The sequence below is a fragment of the Sorex araneus genome, chromosome 2, assembly GCF_027595985.1.
Source record: "Sorex araneus isolate mSorAra2 chromosome 2, mSorAra2.pri, whole genome shotgun sequence".
In the NCBI taxonomy this organism is placed as follows: Eukaryota; Metazoa; Chordata; class Mammalia; order Eulipotyphla; family Soricidae; genus Sorex; species Sorex araneus.
The window spans coordinates 40,012,980-40,037,910 of record NC_073303.1 but is presented as its reverse complement, the minus strand read 5'-3'; the positions used below and the strand labels follow the sequence as shown (position 1 = coordinate 40,037,910).

Genomic DNA, 24,931 nt, shown 5'->3' with positions numbered 1-24,931 from the left:
TCAGAAAAGAACACAAACAGTCAGAACTATACTGAAAAATAAGAAACTGGGATATATTTCATTACCTAATTTGGAACTGCATTATAAAGCTATATAGTGATCAAAACTGCATGGTACTAGAATAAAACCTCTGATCAATCGCATACCATACGACAAAACCCCATATATATGAGCAGTTAATTTTTTGATAAGGGAGCTGAGAACATGGAATAGAGTAAAGATTACCTCATCAACAAATGGTGCTAGGACAACTGGATAACACATGTAAGAAACTAAAGCTCAATCCATATCTTACATATCACACAAAAGTCAATTCAAAGTAGATCAAAGACCTTGAGATCTGGCTAGAAACTATGAAGTATGTTGAGGAAAATAAAAGCTGAACGCTCAGGATTTGGACCTGAAGGGTCTGATACCATTGGCAAATGGGACTACATAAAGTTAAAGAGCTTCTGCAGGGCAAAAACCAACCAACCAACCAAAAAACAAACAAACAAACAACCCCTCCCCAACAACAACAACAAAAACAACCATAGGCTAAAACTAAAAGTTATCTATCAATGAGAAAAATATTTGCAATCAATACACATCAGATAATGGTTTGATATTCATGATATATAAATTACTCAAAAAGATCAACAAAGAGAAAATTTAAAACCCTAACAACAAACGGGGAGAGGAAATGAACAGACACTTCTCACTCAGAGTGAGACAGGTGGGTGGCCAGCAGGCACATGAAAAAAATGGTCAGCATCACTTATCATTAGAGAAGTCTAAATCAAGAGGACAATGAGAAACCATCTCACACTAGTGAGAACAGCACAAATCAAAAATAGTAGGGAGGCTCTGTCTTGGCAGGGATGTGGTGAAAAAGGAAATTTTATCCACTGCTGGTGGGAATGCTGAACAGTACAATCCCTGTGGAAAACACTATGGTGAGTTCTCAGTAAACTTAGAATTGAACTGTCATATGACCCAGAAACTCCACTTTGGGACACCTATCCCCATGACAGAAAAACACTATCAATAGGACATATGTATACCACGTCTACCATTATTCATCACTGCACTTAGTGCAATATCCAAGACATGGAATCAACATAGATGTCAAATGACAGATGGTTTATGAAGATGTGTGTATCAAGATATACATGTTGGTTATTTATGTACATATATACACATACATATATACACAATGGAACACTACGCAGCTGGCTGCAAGGAGCAATGAAATCATACAATTTGCTGCAACATGATTGGAAGTGGAAGATAACATGTTGAGTGAAGTAAACCAGAGGAAGAAAGACAGATATAGGATGATCTCATTTATCTGTGGAATACAGATGTCTGGATGAGGAAATGTATCGTAGTAAAAGGGGGAAGCTTAGATCCCAATGTTTAAGAGAGAAGGAAAGAAATCAAGGCAGGGGGGTCAGAAGAGAATAGGGAGTAATGGGTTAACAGACATCAGGGAGGCTGGAGCGATAGCACAGCGGGTAGGGAGTTTGCCTTGCACGCGGCCGACCCGGGTTCGATTCCCAGCATCCCATATGGTCCCGTGAGCACCGCCAGGGGTAATTCCTGAGTGCAGAGCCAGGAGTGCATCATCGGGTGTGACCCAAAAAGCAAAAAATAACCAAAAAAACAAAAAACCACACATCAGGGCTTCAGTTATCCCAGTGATATGAGTGAGGGGTAGAGCCAGAGATCCAAAATACAGATTCAACAGAACCGAAAACATGAGATCTAAGCAGCACCCACGGAAACTCTGTAATGTGCCTGTCAAGTTGGCAGACTGGGTGCAGTGGGGACTGTGAGGGAAGGGAGTCTGGAAACACTGGTGGAGGGAAGTTGACGCTGGTGGAGTGGTTGGTGTTGAATTTTATGCCTAAGACGCAACTATCAGTAACTGTGTAAATCATGGCTCTTTAATAAAAACTTTTTTAAAAATAAAAAGTTAAATGAAAATGCTAAAAACACTCTCAAAATATTGTACTTATTTATTCTAAATTAGAGTATTATGAACCACACCTCAGATAAAATTGTATGTCAATTATTTAGATACACATTTAAATAGTCCATTAAGACCTCTCTCCTTTCCAATACACAAACTGAAAAGTAATAAAGGCAAAGCACTGTAAGTCCAATTTGCATATTATTACCAAAATTACAATTAAACATCATCACATAATTTCCATGTATGCTCTACTTTTGGTATCCTTTTTGTTTCTACAACATACTGTCCATTCCCAAAGTCCCACATAAAATGGAAACAATGACTCTAAAATTCCAGGAAAATATATATTCTTGCTATTCTTGCTATTACAGTAAAATTAAACAACCTAGACATTTTGTGTGTGTGCGAACAAACATAACAGGATTACAAGATGGAGGGATAGGGCAGATTCTAGAGCTTCAAAACTCAAGGAACCACACAGCGGTGAATCCTTTGGGTTTTCTTTTTGCCATTATCACCCACAAATCCCTACTAAAGACTGGAAAAGCTGGCAACCCAGAAACATCAATGGACGTAGATTACACATGAACTCCAAGGAAAGCTTCATAGTCAAAAGACCAGGAAGGCAATAGCTTACAAAGATCAAAAACTTAAAAGATGGCCACTCTGCTCCAATCAAACATCACAGAAAACACTGCAATCCTACTTACTCTCAGCAACAAAGATTTACTGAAGAATCCAGAATCCTACTGTCATAAGTCGTCAACGAGGCGCCCCAGTCCTTCTATCTAGATCCTACAGAGATGCTACTAGTAAATAGGAAGACTTCTTTTTTTCTTTTCTTTTTTTGGTCACACCCAGTGATACTCAGGGGTTACTCATGGCAGTGCTCAGGGAAGCATTTGGGATAGTGGGAATTGAACCCAGGTCAGCCGTGTGAAAGGCAAACGCCCTACCCACTGTGCTATCACTCCAGTCCCAAAGACTTCTTTTTTCCCATAGGAAAGAAACAGAATGTAGAGCTAAGAGTTTTATTTCCAACCTGCGGTTTTTTTTTTTTTAAAAAAGGCAATATTCTGTTCCCCTGCTGAAAGTAGCATCTGGAGCCTATTTAAATTCATAATGGAGGGGGTATGGTTCCACCAGCAGGTGAGCCCGTACCTGTGCGGCGAGTGTATCAGCAGCCTGATGGTGCCTTCAAGCTTCCTGATACCCCCAAATTGCTGCTATGCCTTTGGCCAGACCCCAACAACTTGGGACCAAGTTTACCAAGAAATTAAACGACCAAAAGTTAGGTATGTGGGAGACACACCCACAAACCACCTCCAGCTCAGCTATATATCATTTGTTGGCCTTATTTCAGAGACTCATAAATCTCAAAAGAGATCAAAAGACGCAGTTAGGGCCTGTAGCGTGGAGGTAGGCGGGAACCTGTGACTGATAGCTCCAGGCCCACTTGGATCAGGGCTGGACTCCTCCCCCCAGGTCCCCAGTTTTCCAGTAGCTTGGCAGTCACATCCACAAACTGCCCCCGGTGCCATGAAATCTCATCAATGACCAAGACCCAGAGACTATAAACTAAAGCTCCTGGAAGAGAGCGCCACAGAATGTCCTGACCCTGCACCAGGCTGTCTTTACCCAGGCACCTTGGAGGGGGCAGGTTGAGTTTCCCTCCCCACTGCAAGCAGAACCCTGTCATCCAAAAACCTCCAGAACCCAATCTCCGCCATGCCCAAGACCACACTCCACACACTCAGACGAGCCTCACCCAAGAAGGGGATGAACCTCAACAAAGAGCAGATTGGCAGGAAAACCCAGGGATGCGGGAACCCATGACTGAGATCTCCAAGCCTGCTTGGATCAGGACTGGGCCTCCTCCACCCAGGTCCCCAGTTTTCTAGAAGGTTGGCAGTCACACCCACAAACTGCCCCAGGCACCATATAATCTCATCAACGATTAAGACCCAAAGACTATGAACTAAAGCTCCTGGAAGAGAACGACACAGAATTTCCTGGGCATTATATTCTATCCATAACAAGCAATACAAAACAAATTGTCTAGCACTGCCTTTTTGGCAGGTTTGAGTGGTGGTGAGACTGGTGTCGAAATATCGAATGCAACCAAAGTAGAGAGAGAGTATGGGGGAAATTGTCTGCCATACAGGCAGGGGACGGTTTGGAACAGTGTGTGTGTGTGGGAAAATTGGGGGTTTTGGTGGTGGAAAATGTGCACTGGTGATATGATGAGTGTTTGATGATTGTATGACCGAAGCTCAAACATGAAAGCTTTGTATCTGTATCTCATGGTGAATCAAAAAAAAAAAAAGGGCTGGGGAAAACAATAATAAAATAAAATTAACATCCAGAATAAAAAAAAGTAATGTGGAGCTCATGCTCAATCCAATCACCTTAATCAATGGCTGAATAAATAGCAGTACTCCTACATTATATAAAAAAAAATCCACAATAGATTTAAATGAGATTCAGAGTCTCACAATATAATACTCAAAATGTCTACATTTTTGATCAAAAGATACTGATCTTAAGATTTTCACAAAAATTCTTAATTTAATTAATAAAAATTTACACAAATTCCAACACTGAGATAACAAAGATATTAGAAGTACCTAGCATTTAAAACCAGTCATAAGAAGAAATATAAACAGATGTGAAACATGTGAATAAAGAAAATCTCTGCAAAGAAATATTTTCAGAAATTGAAATTTTAAAGCTAAAATAAACATTTACAAAGGAGAAAAAACGCAAGGAACAGATTAACAGCAGAACTGACATTACAGAGAAAAGAATCAGTGAAATTGAAGCTAGAACAATAGTAATTACAAAATCTAGACAACAGAGAAAATGGTATGAGCCTCTGGGACAGTGAGACTAACAAAAAGGTCTAACAACATCCATCTCACCCAAACCCTGAAAAAAGAAAAGAAATAGGGTGAGTCTGAAAAAAATTTTTCAATAATAGTGACTGAAAATTTCCCAAATTTGGCAAATGATATAAATCTTATAATATTCAATATGAATAAACCTGAAAGAAATCACGTACCTAGAACAACATATACCCAAGAGCTCAATCACTGGTAGGTACAAAGGTTATGTCTGAGTGCGCTTTAGAGCTCTTCACTACTCTGAGCAGTAGTGATGGGTGCCGGATCCTCGGATCCAACTGCAGCAGCCTGGAACCCTGAAACAGTATCAAATGAACCTGCAGCACCGGACGGACAGGGTGCTTCTTACCTTCCCGTGTACCTGAGGTCAAAGGAAGGGTTTTTCCTCTGAGTCTGCTTGTCAATGGATTTGGATAAGGGCGGCGGCTACTCCCCTGCCTTTCTGTGGACCTTCGAGCCAACGATCAGATGCCGAAGATTCACGCAAGTCCCTTCCCCGACACCAATTCCAAAAAGGCGCTGCAAGCGAGCAAGCGCTTCGGAGCCTTTCTCACACTCGCCGCTTTGGCAAACTCGCAGTTATGTTCTGCAGCGGGCGCAGTGGCGGTGGCACCGGAGACGGTCACTCCGGGTGAGCGCGCCTGGGACCCCAGTGACTTTCGGTCAGTGTTAGCGGCCCTGAACTCGGCCCCGCGGCGGGAGCAGCGCCGTCTGCCCTCTGAAGGCTGCACCCCGCCACGCTCCGTGGGTGCGCCCTGCGCCGTGGCCCGCACCCCACCACGCCCCGTGGGTGCACCCTGCGCCGCGGCCCGCACCCCGCCACGCCCCCTGAGTGCGCGGTGCACCGGGACCCGGACCCCACCACGCCCCATGGGTGCACACTGCGCCGGAACCCGCACCCCGCCACGCTCCGTGGGTGCGCCCTGCGCATTGACCAGCACCCCGCCACGCCCCGTGGGTGAGTCCTGCGCCGCGGCCCGCACCCCGCCACGCCCCGTGGGTGCGCTCTGCGCCGGGACCTGCACCCCGCCAACGCCCCGTGAGTGCGCGGTGCACCAGGACCCGGATCCCGCCACGCCTCGTGGGTGCACACTGCGCTGGGACCTGCACCCCGCAACGCTCCGTGGGTGCGCCCTGCGCACTGATCCGCACCCCGCACGCCCCGTGTGTGAGTCCTGCGCCGCGGCCCGCACCCCGCCACGTCCCCTGAGTGCGCGGTGCACCGGGACCCGGACCCAACTACGCCCCGTGGGTGCACACTGCGCCGGGACCCGCACCCCGTCACGCTCCGTGGGTGCGCCCTGCGCCGGGACCCGCACTCCGTCACGCTCCGTGGGTGCGCCCTGCGCCCGGACCCACACCCCGCCTCGCCCCGTGGGTGCGCCCTGCGCATGGATGGGCCCGCACCCCGCGGCTCCTGGCTCTGCTTGCGGCAGACACGCTTTCTCCGGGGACACCGGGTGACGGGAGACGCGCGGGGGTTGAGTGTGAAATCAAGTGAGATCAAACCCACGCTCGGCACCACGGGGCGCGCGTGTAGCACGGGGTCACCGTCGAGACCGAAGGCGGCCCCGCGGGAGTCTCTGCGCCCTCCCGGGGGACCCGGCCCGGCCAGCCGAGTCGCCGGACGGGCCCGGGGCGCGCAGAGCCGCGCGGCGTCGGGGCGCAGCAGGGCGCGGGGCGCGGGCAGCACCTCGGACAGGGCCCGGCGGCCCCGCGGGTCGGACACTCACTCCGAGGGGCCGGCGCGGGCGAAGGCAGCAGCAGCAGCGCGGCCAGCACGACCACGGACTTCACAGGCATCGTCCGCAGCTCTCCGCCATGCGACGGGAACGACCTGGGGCCACAGGCCGGAGACCTCAGGGCCCACGGGAGGACGTCGGCAGGCCACGGCCCGACCTCAGGGCCCCGGGCGCCCCACAACGGTTGTGCCAGCGCGCAGGCGCGGCCGGGGGGCGGGGCGCGAGGGTCCAGGGCCCTCCCCTTCCGGGCCGTGTGCAAGGGCCCCGCCCCCTTTGGGCCGTGTGCAGGCCCCCCCCCCCCCCCCCAGACCAGTTCTAGGCTGTGTACAGTGCCTGTCCAGGTGAGCGCAGCAGCTCCCCGGGCCCGGCCTTGGCGGGTGAGGCCTGGCGGGTGTCGTGACTGGGCCAGTGCAGGGAACCTGTAGCCGCCTGAAACACGGTTCTGTGCTGATGCCTGGAAGAGACAAAGGCCTGGCCGGGCATGGTCGGGGGAGGGGGGCGCCCGCCGGACTCTAAGGAGCACTGTACAGGGCCTCGGCACACAAGACACCAGTGTGTACACCAGAGGACCTAGTGAAGTGAGCTTGGAGCTCCAAGTACTTTGCTGAAAATACTCTAGCAAAGTCGCTGTTGGAATTGAAGGGGAGAGGAATTTGCTCAGGCGTCCACTGCTTTAAAGGGGCTGGATTTATCTTAGTGTTTTAAGTGAAAATTTATTTATTTACTTATTTAGATTTTCGGGCCGCACTGGGCTGTACTCGGGGCTTACTCCTGGCTCTACGCCCAGGAATCACCCCTGGTGGGCCCCGGGGACTATATCTGACGCTGGGGAATTAAAGGGCCAGGGCATGCAAGGCCAACACCCTACCCACTCCGGCCTCCGAACTGAAATTCTTTGCCAGTCTCAAAAGATTATACTCCACATTTCTTTTTTCTTTGAAGACTAAGGAGGGTCGTCGAGATAGCACAAAAGTAGGTCTCGCCTGGCATATGGCTGGGCCGGCCTTCTGTACCCGGAACCGCATAGGGTCCCCAGAGTCTGGGCAGGAGTGATCCCTGAGTACAGAGCCAGAAGTAAACCCTGAACACAGCCAAGTGTGGGCCATAAACAGAGAGCCCAGTACGGAGAATAAATATATTGTCAATTTAGGGACATGATGGCACGACCAAAGGGACAGACTTTCTGGAAGACAGTTGTGGTGTCCTCATTTTCTACATGTGATAAAATTTGTAAAACTGTATCCCCCAATGAACCATTTCTACTGCGTGGTGTTTGGGGTTGGTTTATTTCATTCACAAACACCCATACCTCCATGTTAAAAAGGATAAGGTTCAGGTTTCACCCTGGAGTACCGGCAATACTCTAGGGTTTGGGGCTAGGAATGGTGGAATCAGATATGCATTATTAAAAGCACGCTCTTTTTGCAGCATCAAAAAGGAGTTGAAGGGGCTGGAGTGATAGCACAGCGGGTAGGGCATTTGCCTTGCACGCGGCCGACCCGGGTTTGAATCCCAGCATCCCATATGGTCCCCCGAGCACCGCCAGGAGTAATTCCTGAGTGCATGAGCCAGGAGTGACCCCTGTGCATCGCCGGGTGTGACCCAAAAACTAAAAAAAAAAAAAAGGAGTTGAGGGGCCAGAGCGATAGTACAGCAGGTAAGGTATTTGCCTTGCACGCGGCCAACCTGGGTTCGATCCCCGGCATCCCATATGGTCCCCCAAGCACCTCCAGGAGAGATTCCTGAGTGCAGAGCCAGGAGTAACCCCTGAGCATCACTGGGTGTGACACAAAAAGAAAAAAAAAGGAGTTGAATATTTATTTATTGCTTTTTGGGTCACACCCGGCGATGCACAGGGGTTATTTCTGGCTCATGCACTCAGGCATTACCCCTGGAGGTGCACAGGGGACCATATGGGGTGCTGGGAATCGAACCCGGGTCGGCCGCGTGGAAGGCAAGCACCCTACCTGCTGTGTTATCACTCCAGCCCCAGAAGGAGTTGAATAGATGGAAAATCAGAAGTCAGAAATTAGGAGAGGGGCTGGAGCAATAGCACAGCGGGTAGGGTGTTTGCCTTGCACTCGGCTGACCCAGGTTCGATTCCCAGCATCCCATATGGTCCCCCAAGCACTGCCAGGAACAATTCCTGAGTGCAAAGCCAGGAGTAACCCCTGAGCATCGCTGGGTGTGGCCCAAAAAGCAAAAAAAAAAAAAAGAAATTAGGAGATTGCTCTGCAACCCAGACCTGGAACAATTGGGATGTTAGCCCACGGTGGCAGAGGACAGGGGGCATTGGAGAAATATCTGGAGTTAAACCTACAAGGTAGGAGATTGAATGAGAGGATACGATGCTCACGTTTCTTGCTTAGGCGCTTGGCATATGAGATGAGGAACAGCAGCACGGAGAGTGAGGAAGGAATGATAAATCCTGTTTCAACAGCGTTCTCTGGAGATGAGCATGAGATTCCCCCTTCCTGGAGAGGTCTGTGCCACGGGCAGCGGGACCTCAGTAGGGACCTGGAGAGAGCTGGGGACACTGTGGAGGCACCAACGCAAAAAGTAAGGTTGTCAAAGTTTAAAAGGTTCCTGACAAGGTGGTACACTGAGGGGAGGGGGTGTGTGGGAGCAAACCTGGGGTCCCGTGGGAAGGAAGGAGAAAGTCTGAACATAATACTGTGAAATATAATACCAATGGGGCTACGGCCTAGTATAACATATTGGATAATCTAGAATATAATATAACAATGAGTTGAAAATATGAATAAGAGAATGTCAAGTTGTGTGCATTTAATTGGAGAATATTAGATAAATAATAAAGTGATCTCATAAAATATATCTAATTTGAGGGAACAATCACATTGCCATGGGTTATATGTGAAGTATTTCTTTAGGTCCATTCACTCTAGGCTGCCATGCCTGATAACCTTTCATTCCACCATTAAGAAGTCAGTGATGGGGGGCTGAATGATAGCACAGAGGGGAGGGCATTTGCCTTCACACGGCTGAACCAAGTTCAATCCATGACATCCCCTGAGCACCTCTGGGGTGGTTCCTGAGCATGGAGCCAAGAGTATCCCCTGAGCATTGTCGGGTATGACCCCCAAACAAAAAAACAAGACCAAAAACTCAGTGACCAGGCTTGCTCTGCAAGCTAATGTTCTCCCTTAATACATACTTCACTTTTTTGTCTCTTTTTACTCCCCCCTTGCCTATTTACACTCTGGAGAAGAAGCCCGTGTTCTCTCTTGAACACACACCTTTCCCTTTCCCTCCCCTCACATCTTTCAAAGGAAATAAAGAAAGAAAGAAAGAAAGAAAGAAAGAAAGAAAGAAAGAAAGAAAGAAAGAAAGAAAGAAAGAAAGAGAGAGAGAGAGAGAGAGAGGGAGGGAGGGAGGGAGGGAGGGAGGGAGGGAGGGAGGGAGGGAGGAAGGAAGGAAGGAAGGAAGGAAGGAAGGAAGGAAGGAAGGAAGGAAGGAAGGAAGGAAGGAAGGAAGAAGGGGAGAGGGTGGGGAAGGGGAGGGGGGAGAAGAGGAGGAGCAGGAGAAAGAGAGAGAATAAGGAACCTTCCCTAGGTATGGCCCATACAAACACAATATCACTGATTAGGGTCAGGGACCAAGAACAGGTTAGGGCCCCTGCCTTGAAAGTTTCTGACACTGATTAGATCCCTAAATCCACATGCCGTCCCCACCACACCCACTCCAAGTATCACTGGATGTAGCCCTGGAAACTGCTGAGAACTTATGGGTGTGATCGAGAGGCCCCCAAGCACCTGTGAGTAGTGTTGGTGGTCCCCAGAATCGCAGGGCATAGAAATGCCGCATCCTCAGACGCAGGCACTGAATGAGGTACTGCCTTAGGGTGGCCTCTGAGTCCCCTTGGTACCACTTAGGAAGTCAAAAATCAAAAAGAAAACAAGCTGGAGAGATAGCAAAGTGGATAGGGAGTTTGCCTTGAATGCATCCAACCCAGGTTCCACCCATGTGATTCCCTAAGCCGTGTCAGGAATGATCCCTCAGTGCTGAGCCACAGGTAATCCCTGAGCACCTGTGGGTGTGGCCCCTCCAAAGGAAAAGAAAGAAATCAGGGGTCAGTTTACTGCACTTGTCTCAGATTAGAACAGTTAAACTCTCAGGAGAAATAGAAAGAGGAGCTGGAAGGAAACAGCAGAGCTTCCTTCTACAGCAGAAGGAAGATCGGGCAAAGGGATATTCTGAGAGATGAGTTTACTTTTCTCATGTGTGTATAAATGTGTGAGTGTGAATGTGTGAATGTTTGTGTCGGTGTGTGAGGATGTGACTGTGTGGGTGAGTGTGTATGAATGTGTGTGTGCGAGTGCGTATATGGCAATTCCAGTAATCAAACTCAGGGACTCACATACGCAAGGCTTCTTAGAAATTAGCAATTCTCAGTAGAAATGATACCTGCACCTGTATGCTTATTGCAGCACTGTTCACAATAGCCAGAATCTGGAAACAACCCAACCAGAGAACAGACACTGGTTAAAGAAACTTTGGTACATCTACACAATGGAATACTATGCAGCTGTTAGGAGAGATGAAGTCATGAAATTTGCTTATAAGTGGATGGACATGGAGAGTATCATGCTAAGTGAAATGAGTCAGAAAGAGAGGGACAGACATAGAAGGACTGCACTCATTTGTGGAATGTAAAATACCATAATATGAAACTAACGCCCAAGGACAGTAGACACAAGGGCCAGAAATATTGCCTCATAGTTGGAATCCTGTCTCATGAACTGGGGGAGAAGACAGCTGGAATAGAGAAGGGATCACTAAGTCAATGATGGTTGGAAAGATCATCTGGGATGGAAGATGTATGCTGAAAGATAAAGGACCAAACGTGATAACCTCTCAGTATCTGTATTGCAAACCATAATTCCCCAAAGTAGAGAGAGAGTATGGAGGTGGGGAGTTGTCTGCCATGGAGGCAGGGGGAGGGTTGAAAAGGGGGGTTATACTGGGGACATTGGTGGTGGAGAATGTGCACTGGTGGAGGGATGGGTGATTGATCATTGTATGGTTGAAACTGAAACATGAAAGCTTCATAAAAAAAGAAAGAAATTAGTGCTTCTGCACTAACCCCATCCCTGGCCCCAAGAATTTTACTTTTAACTCTAAATATTTTTCTTGTTCCTTGCATTTTTCTAAACAAGTAAATTATTTTGTATATCTACTGCCTGTGTAATTAAAAATAAAATCAACATTTGTGCAATGTCTAGAAGCTTGGACTTTATCTAACTTCATCTAACACCTCTGCTTTCTCCTACAACTTTACCACAATATTTTTAGAATAAATCATATTGGCTTACTGCTGTGTTTGCAGTACTAGAAAATTCAGGGAATACAGCCGCAAACCTCTATAAGTGTCTGAACCACACCCACCACCAAAATCCTATTGCTGTCAGACTATCAAAATGACCCCACGTCCAGGAGACAGGCAGGTGTGATGAGCCACGACCACCCACCGATGAGCACTGTGCAGCCACAGCCCAGACGCCCCCTTTGTTATGTGCCTGTAGATCATCTCTATTCATATTCCACACATGAGTGAAACCATACAGCAATTGTCTTTCTTTTTTTTGTTGTTTTTTTGTTTTTTTTTTGTTTTTGGGTCACACCTGGCGATGCACAGGGGCTACTCCTGGCTCTGCACTCAGGAATCACTCCTGGTGGTGCTCAGGGGACCCTATGGGACGCTGGGATTTGAACCCAGGTCGGCTGCGTGCAAGGCAAAGCCCTACCTGCTATGCTATCACTCCAGCCCAGCAATTGTCTTTCACCTCAACTTATTTCACTAAGCACCATTGTCTAGAGTTCTGTCTGATAACTGAGTGGTCTTTTCTTGACACCTAAAACAGCAAACTCCAGTCACTGTTCACGGGCATTTATGTTGATTCCACATTTGGCTGTTGTAAATAACGCTGCTGTGGTCACAGAGGTGCAGATGGGTTCCAGCTTCTTAATCGGTGGGTCATGAGTGTGGGGATTGTGAACAGTATTAAAATTTTGTTTTATTTTTAATTTTTGTAATTTTTATTTTTTTCTTTTTGGGTCACACCCAGCAGTGCACAGGGATTACTCCTGGCTCTGCACTCAGAAATTACTCCTGGCGGTGCTGGGGGACCATATGGGATGCTGGGAATCGAACCTGGGTTGGCCGAGTGCAAGGCAAACACCCTACCCATTGTACTATCGCTCCAGGCCCTAGAATTTTGTTTTAATACTTTCTTTGTGATGTATTATCAGTAAATGTTTGCGTTGTATACCTATTTTATGTACTTAGATACCTGGGGTTCCAAAAAGGCTTCCGGGGTGAAAAGGGATGGAAAGGTTTAAGAAACCCTGCTCTAGGTATTATGGACATTTTGTCACTGTCACTGTCATCCCATTGCTCATCGATTTGCTGGAGCGGGCACCAGTAACGTCCCCATTGTGAGACTTGTTGTTATTGTTTTTGGCATATCAAATACGCCATGGGGAGCTTGCCAGGCTCTGCCGTGCAGGCGGGATACTTTCGGTAGCTTGCCGGGCTCTCCGAGAGGGATGGAGGAATTGAACCTGGGTCGGCCGCATGCAAAGCAAACGTTCTACCCGCTGTGCTATCGCGCCAGCCCTTCGGCAGCACATATACTACAATCGAAACCATACGGCTATTTTAACAATGCCGATTCTTCCAATCCATAAGCATGGATCGTCTTCTTATTTCTTGGGGGGGAGAGAGGAGGGGAACCATACCCAGCAGTCTTCAGGATTTACTCCAGGCAATGATCAGGGGACCTTATTTGGTGGCGGGGATTTAACCTTGAACCAGAATCTGCTGCAGTCAAGGAATATCCTAACCCCTGACTAGCTATCCACCCATCTTTATATTTCTTTGAGTCATTTATTTCTTTTAAAAATGTCTTATGGTCTTCTGTGTATAGATTTTTATCTCTTGTTAAGTATACTCTCGGGTATTTTATACTTTTTGATGCATTTGTACATGGACTATTTTTTTCATTTTTCTTTGCTTTAAAGCACTCATTTTCAGCCTTTTTACACTTCTGGTCCAATGCTGGTCCACAGACTGTCACATTAAAAACTGCTAGAATTCACTGTTTGCATTAAAAAAAAACCAACATATTTGTGTATATTTATATCCTACCACCTAACTGTAAGAATTTATAATTTTCATTATTTTTTTAAAAAGTTTGATTTCTTTAGGCAGAGTCTCTTGCCCTCGTGCCTGGCTGTCTTCACCGGAGCCCCTCGGAGGGGGTGGGTTGAGTTTCCCTCCCCCCCAGCAGAGTCTCTGCAGCCGAAGACCTTCAGAACCCAGCCACAGCCATACTCAAGGCCCCTCTGCACATGTTTGGATGAGCCTCACACATAAGGGAACCGGCAGAGGAACCCAGATGTGTGGGACTTGGAACTGAGATCTCCAAGCCTGCTGGGATCGGGTCTGGGTCTCTTCCACTCAGATCCCCCATTTTCCAGTAGCTAGGCAGTCACACCCATAAACTGTCCCCCAGCGCCGTGTAATCCTATCAATGGCCAACATCTAGAGACGATAAAACCAAGCTCCCAGAAGCTTATAGACATCTTATAGCCTAGCTCCCCCTCTCGGAGAAACTGACAAGCTACCGAAAGTTTCCTGCCTGCATGGGAGAGCCTGGAAAGCTCCCCGTGGTGTATTCATATGCCAAAACCAGTAACAATGATGGGTCTCATTCCCCTGACCCTGAAAGAGCCTCCAATGTGGCACCGTTGGGAATGACGAGTAAAGAGAGGCTGCTAGACTCTCAGGGCTAGGACGAATGGAGATGTTACTGAGACTACTGGAGAAAATGGACAGTTAACCACTACAACGACAACTACTAAAAATTAGGGAACTGGAGAGACAGTTGATTTAATAAAATTCAATATCTTTAATGCAGAGCCCGTTGCCTGATTGACATTCCTTTCTATGTTGGTGTGCCTTTGATGTGCCATGCCAATTCTTCTCATAATAGTTTCTCCAGGGCTGAAGCGATAGTACAGCAGGTAGGGCGTTTGCCTTGCACACAGCCGACCTGGGTTAGATTCCCAGCATCCTATATGGTCCCCCGAGCACCACCAGGAGTAATTCCTGAGTGTAGAGCCAGGAGTAACCCCTGAGCATAACTGGGTATGACGCCCCCCCAAAAAAGCAAAAACAAACAAAAACACCAGTTTCTCTAAATGCATTCTGCCTAGGCTTTCATTCTGCTTAGGCTTTTCTTTTCTTGAGATTGGCTTCTGAGGAATTCCCTTTCTCACTCACTGTGTCATAGGGTTTAGTCTCTTGCTTTGCTCTTCAGTAGCAGTTGGAAGGGCTCTGCTCTGGGATACATTCTGTGTGCAGACCAACTGAGGCAGGAGAGGAGAGAGCCCCACTCCTCTGCGGAGAACCAGCCAGGTATATAAAGTCTCTTACTATTATGCTCTTATGCTTATTTTACTATTATGCCCTTCTATTTTACTACTAAAATACTTCATAAGTGGCTAATTTTGTCAAAAAACCTATTTTATCTGCCCAGATAGTTTGTTGGCTATATGACATTAATCATACCATATTATTTAATGTTACTTTATTCCTGAATCATGTGGCCACAGAGCGGCCATGCAAAACATCATCATAGAGAGAAATATATATATGTATATACATATTTATGTATTTATATATGCCTCTCAGAGAGCCCAGCAAGCTACTGAGAGTATCCTGCCCACATGGAGCCTGGCAAGCTTCCAGTGGCATATCTGAAATGCCAAAAACAGTAACAATAACAGGTCTTTCATGAGCGGAGGGGAGAAGGTAGATGGAATAGAGAAGGGATCACTAAGAAAATGATGGCTGGAGGAATCAGTCGGGATGAGAGATGCATGCTGAAAGTAGATAATGGACCACGCATGAAGACCTCTCAGTGTCTGTGTTGCAAGCCATAATGCCCAAAAGTAGAGAGAGAGTATGGGGAATATTGTCTGCCATGGAGGCAGGGGGAGGGTGGGAAAAGGGGGGTTATACCGGGGATATTGGTGGTGAGGAATGTGCACTGGTGGAGGGATGGGTATTTGATCATTGTGTGACTGTAACCCAAGCATGGAAGCTTGTAACTATCTCACAGTGATTCAATAAAATTAAAAAAAAAAATAACAGGGGCTGGAGTGATAGCACAGCGGGTAGGGCGCTTGCCTTGCACGCGGCCGACCCGGGTTTGAGTCCTAGCATCCCATATGGTCCCCTGAGCACTGCCAGGAGTAATTCCTGAGTGCATGAACCAGAAGTAACCCTTGTGCATCGTTGGTGTGACCCAAAAAGAAAAAACAAACAAACAAACAAACAAAAAACAGTAACAGGTCTCATTCCCCTGACCCTGAAAGAGCTTCCAACCATTGGGAAAGACAAATAAGGAGAGGCTGCTAAAATCTCAGGGCTGGGACGAATGGAGACATTACTGGCGCCCGTTTGAGTAAATTGATGAACAACCTGATGACAGTGATACAGAGATACAGTGATACTTTTTTTCCCCTCAAGGATGCATTTTATACCCATTCCCTGGGCAGTATGCTTTTCTTGGGGTCACACCTGGTGATGCTCAGGGCTGACTCCTGGCTCTGCATTCAGGGATCCCTCCTGGCGATGCTTGGGAGACCATATGGAATGCTGGGGCTCGAACCCGGGTCATCCACGTGCAAGGAAAAACACCCCACCTGCTGTACTATCACTCCCGCCCCATGTTAGTTACTTTACCCGTCACTGCCCTTAGCATATTAATCATAGTTATGTTAAATTCATGACCTCATAATCTCAACATCCTGCCACATCTGCTTATGAAACTTGCTCTGTCTCTTGGGCTCTGGTGTACATTATAGCTTTTCTCTTGGTAGTCAGGCATACTGTGCTGGATTAAAGGCACTGCTGAAAACTAAGATATCAGTAATATGAGCTGTGGGGGAAAGAAACTATGTCATGATGTGCTTTGATCTTAGCCTTTCAGTGAAACTTCCTAAGCATTGGGAAATTCCTAAGTGTTTTTGCTTCCCTGAGATGAGAATGTCCAAGTGGGCTGAGTTGGTCATTCTGTTCTGCCACATAGAAATTGATCTGTGTAGAACTGGGCACTTTAAGCAAGGGATGTGGAAGATCCTTTGATGCCCTAGTTTGATCACTGGCACCTGGGGATAGAAAATGGATAGAATTGAGTATTTCCGTTTACCCAGGTCAGTTAGACTCTTTGAATACCCAGGTTCAGCCTAATTGTTTCTCTGGAGGCTGAGTGGACATCATGTACAAAAAGGTTATATATGGACACTTTAATTATAGAGGTATAAATGTAGAAAAGCCAATGAATACCCTAAAGCACACAGGCAAAAGTGATAAAAAATATGAACTAAAAACTTAGAATGACACATGAGAATGAATCTGCTGAAAACCTCAGGTAAGCAGCTTTTGTGACTGAAATCACCAGGCTCTCTTGGAGATGGGAATGAGCGATCTCCCCCACTTTCCCTGTCTTCCCCAGAGCCTGGCGGCTATACCCACGAAGCACCTCCGGCGCCTTATAAACTCATTAATGGCCATGACCCAGAGACTCACAAATACATCTCGCAAGAGAGCCACAAGCTGCAAAGATGCTTCAAGATCCCAAAGTCATCTCCAGTTGTATCACCTGATTTAAAATTTCAGAATCCCTGGAACACGATTTCTGACCACGCGAGTTTTTATACTCTATTCCACAGATGTACCAAGAGTGGCACACCACATTTGATGGGGTAAAGGGAGAAGGCAACCAATCTCAATCTAAAAACAAACAAATAAATATTAGCACACAAGGCTCAACATACAACATGTTGATTGTATGACCATACCTATGTTAGTAATCTGTTAGCAACATATTAGTAATCTCTTAGATAAGGTTTTAATGGCTCTAGGGTGGGATATAATAATCTTCCCACATTTTCACACATTTCCCTTTAAGGAAACTTTTTGGAATCATTTTTAATGCATGATTTATAACAAACCACACGAAAATTATTTAGGACCTGCTTGTGAGACAGACTTGGGTGGTGGGGGTATAACCGAAATAATGGTGGTGGGAAGGTATTATGGTGATGGGATTGGTGTTGGAATATTCAATGTAATAAATTACTGTGAACTACTTTATAAAAATAAAATAAAATTGGAAGAAAAAATTAGAATAAATTCAACATGGTATGCCTATATTTCCTCCTAATTTCCCTTCCATCATCCTTATTTTATTCTTTCTAATTCTCTATTATTTCTCTATTATTAAATTATTTGGCTACTTAAAGAAATGAAGTCTTTAAAAATTAATGAAGGAGGCCGGAGAGATAGTATAGTGATTGGGGTGCTTGCCCTGCCTTAATCCGACCCAGACTCAATCCCTGGTATCCCATCCATTCCCCTGAGCCCCACCAGGAGTGATCCATGAGCACAGAGCCAGGAGTTAGCCCTGAGCACTGCCTAATGTGGCCCCAAGCCAAAATGAGCAAAAATTAAAATTAATTTTTTTTAAAAAAAGGAACCAAGTGCTCTTGGTCTAGGTATGCAGCTCAGCAGTAGAACTTTGTTTGCCTTGCATGGTTTTCTCAGCGCCACAATAAAAACACAGAAACGGAATTTTCTGCTTGTTACTTCCTCCTCCTCTTCTCCCGGCCAGTCCTGCCGGACCTGGAGAGGCTCCCCTGACGTTTACCGTGGGACTCTGGTACGGTCCTCTCAGTAGACTCACATCGTGGTTGGTCCTGCCAGAACGGTCACCTCCGCAGCGGCTGGGCGCGTGTGTGTACAGAAGGACATTGGCTATTCACCACGGCAGGGCAGCTGCCAAGGTTCACTTGCCCATTTCTTCAGTCCTGGAGGCAGCACTTGTTCTGTCCTCCACCACCTTGAAAGATTCGAAGGGCGGCTGCTTTCAGGTGTTTTCACTCATTTCCAGGACAGCCCGGTGCCTTCCTAGTTCTCTACTCTCAGAACTGGAGATCAGAGGTCCCACGATCTCCCAACTCAGAATCTCGGGGCTGGGAAGCAGATGGGAAGACCAATCCCACTCAGACAGAGAAGGCCCGTGGCCACCAGGAGGCACCCAAAGAACATGGAGAGCTCCAGGAACACGCAGCCACTTAGGGAGTCTCCGCTCCATAAACCCATCTTCAGTGAAAAGTAGTGAACACAGTGGCCACTCAACACCTTTACTGCAAACCACAACACCTAATCAGAGAGAGAGAACGAAAGGGAATACCCTGCCATAGTGGCAGCGTGGGGTGGGGGGAGACGGGACTGGGGAGGGTGGGAGGGATGCTGGGTTTACTGGTGGTGGAGAATGGGCACTGGTGAAGGGATGGGTTCCCGAACTTTGTATGGGGGAAACATGAGCACAAAAATGTATAAATCTGTAACTGTACCCCCACGGTGATTCACTAATTAAAAAAATAAATAAAAATAAATAAATAAAGATTAAGTGACCATTAAAAAAAAAAAAGTAGTGCTCGTGCTGCCTGCTCTCTCGCCACCTGCGTTCGGTGGCCTCAGGCCTCTACCCCCACCCGGGACAGCTGATGGCTGTGGGCAGATACAGGAGGAGACGAGGGCCAGGCTGGCCGGTGATCAGTTGCGGTGTCTTCCAATCTCATCTCCATTCTTCTCCTGATTCTCTTGATCCTCGATTCTCCTTCCCCCAATTCTCCTGGATTCTCCTTCCTCTTCCCCACTCTCACAGCCTCAGTTATATCCCCAAATCATGAGGGTTGGCGTAGTCATTACACGTAGGTATGGTCATGCAATCAACAGATGTCAAGTCCTTCCCTCAGGGGAAGCTTCCCCTATGACAAATTCTCATCCAGCAAGATGACCCACCTAAGGGCGAAATACCATCTAGGGGTGTGTTTCTCCTTTCTTTAGTCCAACAGCTATTTAAACATTCATCTTAATTCTACTTCTTAATAATTAGTTGCAGAGCCCGGTAAGCTACCCTGACGTATTTGATATGCCCAAAACAGTAACAATAGGTCTCGTCTCCCTGACCCTGAAAGAGCCTCCACTTGTTGGGAAACGCGAGTAAGCAGAGGCTGCTAAAATCTTAGGGCTGGCAGGAATAGAGACGTTACTGCTGCCTGCTCGAGTAAATTGAGGAACAATGGGATGACAGTGATACAGTGATACAGTGAAACGTGTAAATATACAATCCGTCCTCCTTCTCTTTCTCTGCCTCCTCCTCCTCTGCCTTTTCTTCTACTTCCTCCTTCTCCTCTTCCTCCTTATCCTTCGTCATAGAATACACATACACACACACACACAGAGAAACAAATGCATTAAAAATCATGGCAATCTATGAATAGCGAGTGATTCAGTAAGGAGTCGTCCTTGCCCTGTGGATGAGATATGTGTCACTGTAGGGCCTTTAAACAGCATTTCTAAGTAGATAAAGGAGCAAACGTGATAGCCTCTCAGTGTCTATATTGCAAACCATAATACCCCAAAGTAGAGAGAGAAGGGGGAAACTGTCGGCCATAGAGGCAGGGGAAGGGTTGTGAAGGGGTGAGGGGGATACCAGGACATTGGTGGTGAAAAATGTGCACTGGTGGAGGGATGGGTGTTCGGTCATTGTATGACTGAAACTCAAACATGAAAGCTTTGTAACTGTATCTTACAGTGATTCAATAAAATAAATAAACAGCATTTCTAAAGGTTTTCATCAGGTGGGGCCAGAGAGACAGTACAGGAGCTAGGACACATGCCTTGCACGCAGCCGGCCTGTGCTTGATCCCTGGTACTGCATACGGTTCCCCGAGGACCACCAGGGGCGAGCCTTGAGCACAGAGCCAGGAGTAGGCCCTGCGCACCACTGGGTGCAGACCCCAAACCAAATAAAATAAAAGTTCCCACCTGAGAGTACGGGCGGTTAGGTGCCTGCCCTGCATGTAGCCACAGTACTCCAAGCCCTGGCTCAAATCCTGGCACCACACGCGGTCCTCTATGCAACACCAGCGCTACTCCCGAGAGCCTGGAAGAGTTCCTGAGCACTGCAGGGGGTGTCCCAGCATCCAAAATAATAGAATAAAAATAAAATCAAGGTTACCATGTGTGTAGCTGGATCTTGGGCTGAACCTGCCTTGTAAGGTAAAAAAGAAGCAAGAACACGGGGGCCGTGGAGATAGCGCAGTGGTTGAGCCACTTGCCTAGTGTATGGCCGTGGCTGCAACCTGCAGCACAGACAGGCCTCCAAACACGGGGAGGGTGCCCTGAGCACTGTGGGCTGGGTCCCCCAAACCGGAACTGTTTAAGCAAGAAGAGAGAGTGAGCCCTGGAAGCACAAGGGAGAAGGGACCTCGGAGGAGCACTGTCTCCTGCTGACCCTTCCCCAGGCTCCAGGCTACCCTGTTCTAGCGGGAAGGAAGGACTCGGGAGCGGCTGCCCTGAGCATGCGCTGGCTTGCTCCCGCGGCGTCCAGCCTTGGGGACTTGACCTGGAAGTTGAAGGCCACGTTCGTTAGCTTCCAGTGACAGCCCCTCTCCTGCAGGTTTGCGTCTTGAACGTTAGCTGCCACCTTGCAGATGGACACACTGTGCCACACTGCCCAGGCCAGCGCGCATTCCTGCAGGGCTCCCTGGCCTGAGAGCACCACCCTGCAAGGTAGCGGGGACCATTCCGCAGGGCGGAAGCCTGAGGCCCAGAGCAGTGAGACTCTGCCAGGGGCCCCCGCATCTGCGGCTCTGAGGCTGCGGGGACAGACGGGGAGACAGACTTGGGTCCCACCCCAGCATCACTCCGCGGGCGGTGCGGGCCCGAGAAGCTGAGCCCTCACTCGCCCTCCGTAGGCTGAACTATGGGGGGGGGGGGAGCAGACGCGGCACCCGAGCGGCTGCGACACGTGAGTCGCAGCGGCGCTTCCCACCCACGTCCACCCGCCGGTCCCTCTTCCTTCCCACCCTTCGTTCTTTCCAGCCTCCTGCGGAGTAGTACCAGCGCCCGGGTACCACTAGGTGGCGCCACTTCCCCCCGAGCGTCAGTGGACTTGGCCGGGATCAAAGATGAGTGTGGAGACTCCCAGATGCTAAGTGTCCCGCGGTTGCGAGACGCGTTTGCTCACGGCGGAAGCTTTCCCCCAGGAAATTCATAGGTGCTCACGCAGGTTTTATGTCCAAAGGCAAGAGGGGAGCCAGGACTGCAGAAAGTCGGCATCTACAGTGCTCCCCCTTGCAAACAGCCTAAAAGAAGTTTACACTTCTTTTAGCGGACCTCATCTTTTTTATTTTTTATTTTTATTTATTTACTTTTGCTTTTTGGGTCACACCCACCCATGCATAGGGGCTATTCCTGAGTCGTGCATTCGGGAATTACTCCTGGCGGTGCTCGGGGGACCTTATGGGATGCTGGGAATCGAACCCGGGTCGGCCGCGTGCAAGGCAAACGCCCCACCCGCTGTGCTATCGCTCCAGCCCCCTCATCTTTTTTAAATGGTGTGACTTATTGCACATCCCAGGAATTAACATTCTGAAAGAAAAAGTTGACGTCATACATAGCGGAAGATGGAAACTTTGCCGCTCAGGGCTGCAGGGGGTGGGGAGGGCTGGAGCTCGCTGACGCGGAGCTTGAGCGGGTCCCCGGAGCCTGCTGGTCCCCTAACTCCCGCTCAGCACCGCAGGCGCTCAATAAATCCCACTGTGGGTGATTTAAGACGTACTTGACTTGGGGGGCAGAGAGACAGTGCCTTGCACGCAGCCAACTCCCTTTCGTTCCCAGCACCCGCAGTGTGACCAATGAGTGTGTGACCAATGAGTGTGACCCAGGATGACTGGGAGTGGCAGTCTCTCCTGAGCACTGCTCGGGAGCACCTGCACAATTCATGAGCAAATGAATCTTTAATGATCAAACTGTGTTTGTTTCGCTTTATAGTTTTGGGGGCTCAGGTGGTAGTGCTCAGAGCTTACTCCTGGCTCTGCACTCAAAAAATCACTCTTGGCAGTGCTCAAGTGACCATTTGTGGGGTGCCAGGGATTGATCCCAGGTCAGTCACGTGCAAGGCAAGTGTCTATCTGTGTGCTATTCTCTGGTCCCCAGTCAAACATTTTCATTCTTCTATCTCCTTGAACTCAGAAATTTACAAATAGCACTTTCCATCTCTCTGCTTAAATAGAAAAAGTTTTGATCTTAACTCATTTAGCATTAAAATAAAATACGAGAAAATGTGGGTTATTTTCAGTGGGATTTTTGTTATTTTTTTCCGTTGTTTTTAATTTTTTAGTTCCATGTGACTAAGAAACTTTGTATACTTGAAAATATTCTACATGGAGTTATTATAACTATTGATAGAAAGTAATTAAACGTTATTGTTATAAACATGAATATTTAAGAATAAAAATTTAATTATATCAATTATATTAATTATATTGCATAATATATTTAAAGTATTATATTATATTTAAATTATATGTAATTATTTTTTAACTAAATGACTAGGAATTTTGGTTTTTAGCTCATGTAACTGATATATATTATTTATTAGAATAATAATAAATATTACACTTATTGTTTATGTCATGAATAGAATTTGTTCAGTATAAACTATTCATCCTTCCATTTGTATATATATTAATATTTATAGATATGATTATTACATATTAGTAGGAGAGAACAGAAAGAACCTTGTTGTACAATCCCACTCAGTTTTAATATTCTTGAATTATATTCCCGAAAGAATTCCCACAGTGGTCAAATGCCTCTAGGCCTTAACACATACATGCCTGTCTTACCAATGAGAAGCACAAAGACTTGTCTTCGAGTTTTGTCATGATTAATGTTATTCCGTAATATTTCAGAGATCCTTAATTGGGTGCTGCAGAGGCAGAGAAACACAACAGGAAATGAAATGGAGGCCAGAGAGATGGTTCAAAGGACTGGAGCACGTGCGTTGCATGTGAGAGCAGCTGGGTTTGATCCCCAATACCCAATACCACAGAGTCCCCCAAGAATTGCTGGGAGTGCTCTCCACATGCCCGCCCCAAAAAAGAAAGAAGTGAAATGAGCAAATTAGGCAACTTCTTTTTGAAAATGAGAGAAAGAGGATTACAAAGGAAGATGGAAGGGAAAACTTCATCCTGCTTGGACTGATCTAATTGCCAAGCAGATACAAGGGTTTCTTCTTTCTGTCACAGAAAGCTGTGTAAGTGTGGTCTTGCAGGGACCAGAAAGTGAAGACACCAGGGAGAGCACTTGTTTTGCCTGAGGCTGACCTGGGTTCAACCCCCAACATGACACATGGTTTCCAAGCACCAACAAAAGTGATCCCTGAGCACAAAGCCAGGAGTTAGCCCTGAGCACAGCCAACAGCTGAGTTTCCCACCTTCTCTCCCCCCCCAAGGAGGAGAGAAAAATAACAAAAAAATAACATGGTCTTGTAATATGTCAAGCAAAAATGGACACAATTGCAGGAACAGACAGATCTGTCACTACAATAGAATATCGTGTACGTGCATCTAAGCAATGGAGAGGACGAGAGTCCAGGCACCAAATGCAGGACGTCCTACATGCATTGACCATGGAACTGCATCGCAGCCCCAAACTCCCTCCACGTCTGATTCCCTCCCCAGCTTATTGAGATATAATTGCTGTATGCATCATATAAGCGTGAATGTCCAGCTTGAGTTCATACACTGACATATTGTGAACTGGTGGGTCAGCCCACACTCCCATCACCTGGCACGACGATCTTCTCTTACGTGGTGTGAGAACACTTAAGATTTACTCTCCTGAGAGCCGCCTCCTTCTCACTGCTGCACTGTCAGGCCCGGGTGCGAGGTTGGGAGCTGCGGCTCTCTGGGTCTTGGCATGAGAACCAGGATGACATGCCACGGAGGCCCCAGGCAATCTGAAAAGTCACAAGTGAGGAATGAACCAGGCAAGGGCTCTGGAAGCGAGAGGGTCCTTTTTACCCTGATACACATCCCTGACGCACACCTCGCGGAGTGGCCCGTTCTCGGGGAGAGCAAGGGATCAACCCAGGTCCCAGGCATGTGGGATATGTGCCTTGCCAGCAGGCCACACCCCCAGCTCCTTAAGATAAAATAGGTGCTTCTCCCACAGCTGCTGCCGTGTTGACTCACTCACCAGCCCTGCTCTAGCCATTCCTGGCTGGATTTCTCAGGAGATACACACCAAGCAGCTAAAAAAAAAAATTTTTTTTGTACATGCTTTAGGATCACCTGGGCAGCTTTTATTATTATTTTATTTTTAAATTTTAAAATTTTTTATTAGTGAATCACCGTGGGGTACAGTTACAGATTTACAA

The 24,931-nt window shown here is 47.4% G+C and overlaps 1 protein-coding gene across 2 annotated transcripts in view; it reads right to left on the bottom strand.

Annotated features, from left to right (window-relative positions):
* SPESP1 (sperm equatorial segment protein 1) overlaps positions 1–24,931 on the bottom strand; it is a 113,971-nt gene that overhangs the window by 15,593 nt on the left and 73,447 nt on the right. Inside the window, exon 1 of one of the 2 annotated variants that reach the window (XM_055125359.1) lies at positions 6,594–6,789. The exons of the other annotated variant lie outside the window; for it this stretch is intronic. Within the exon in view, the coding sequence (XP_054981334.1) occupies positions 6,594–6,663 (70 nt within the window). The 5' untranslated portion in view covers positions 6,664–6,789. Of the gene's footprint in view, positions 1–6,593; positions 6,790–24,931 lie in introns of those variants that run through there. 2 annotated transcript variants of the gene reach the window in all.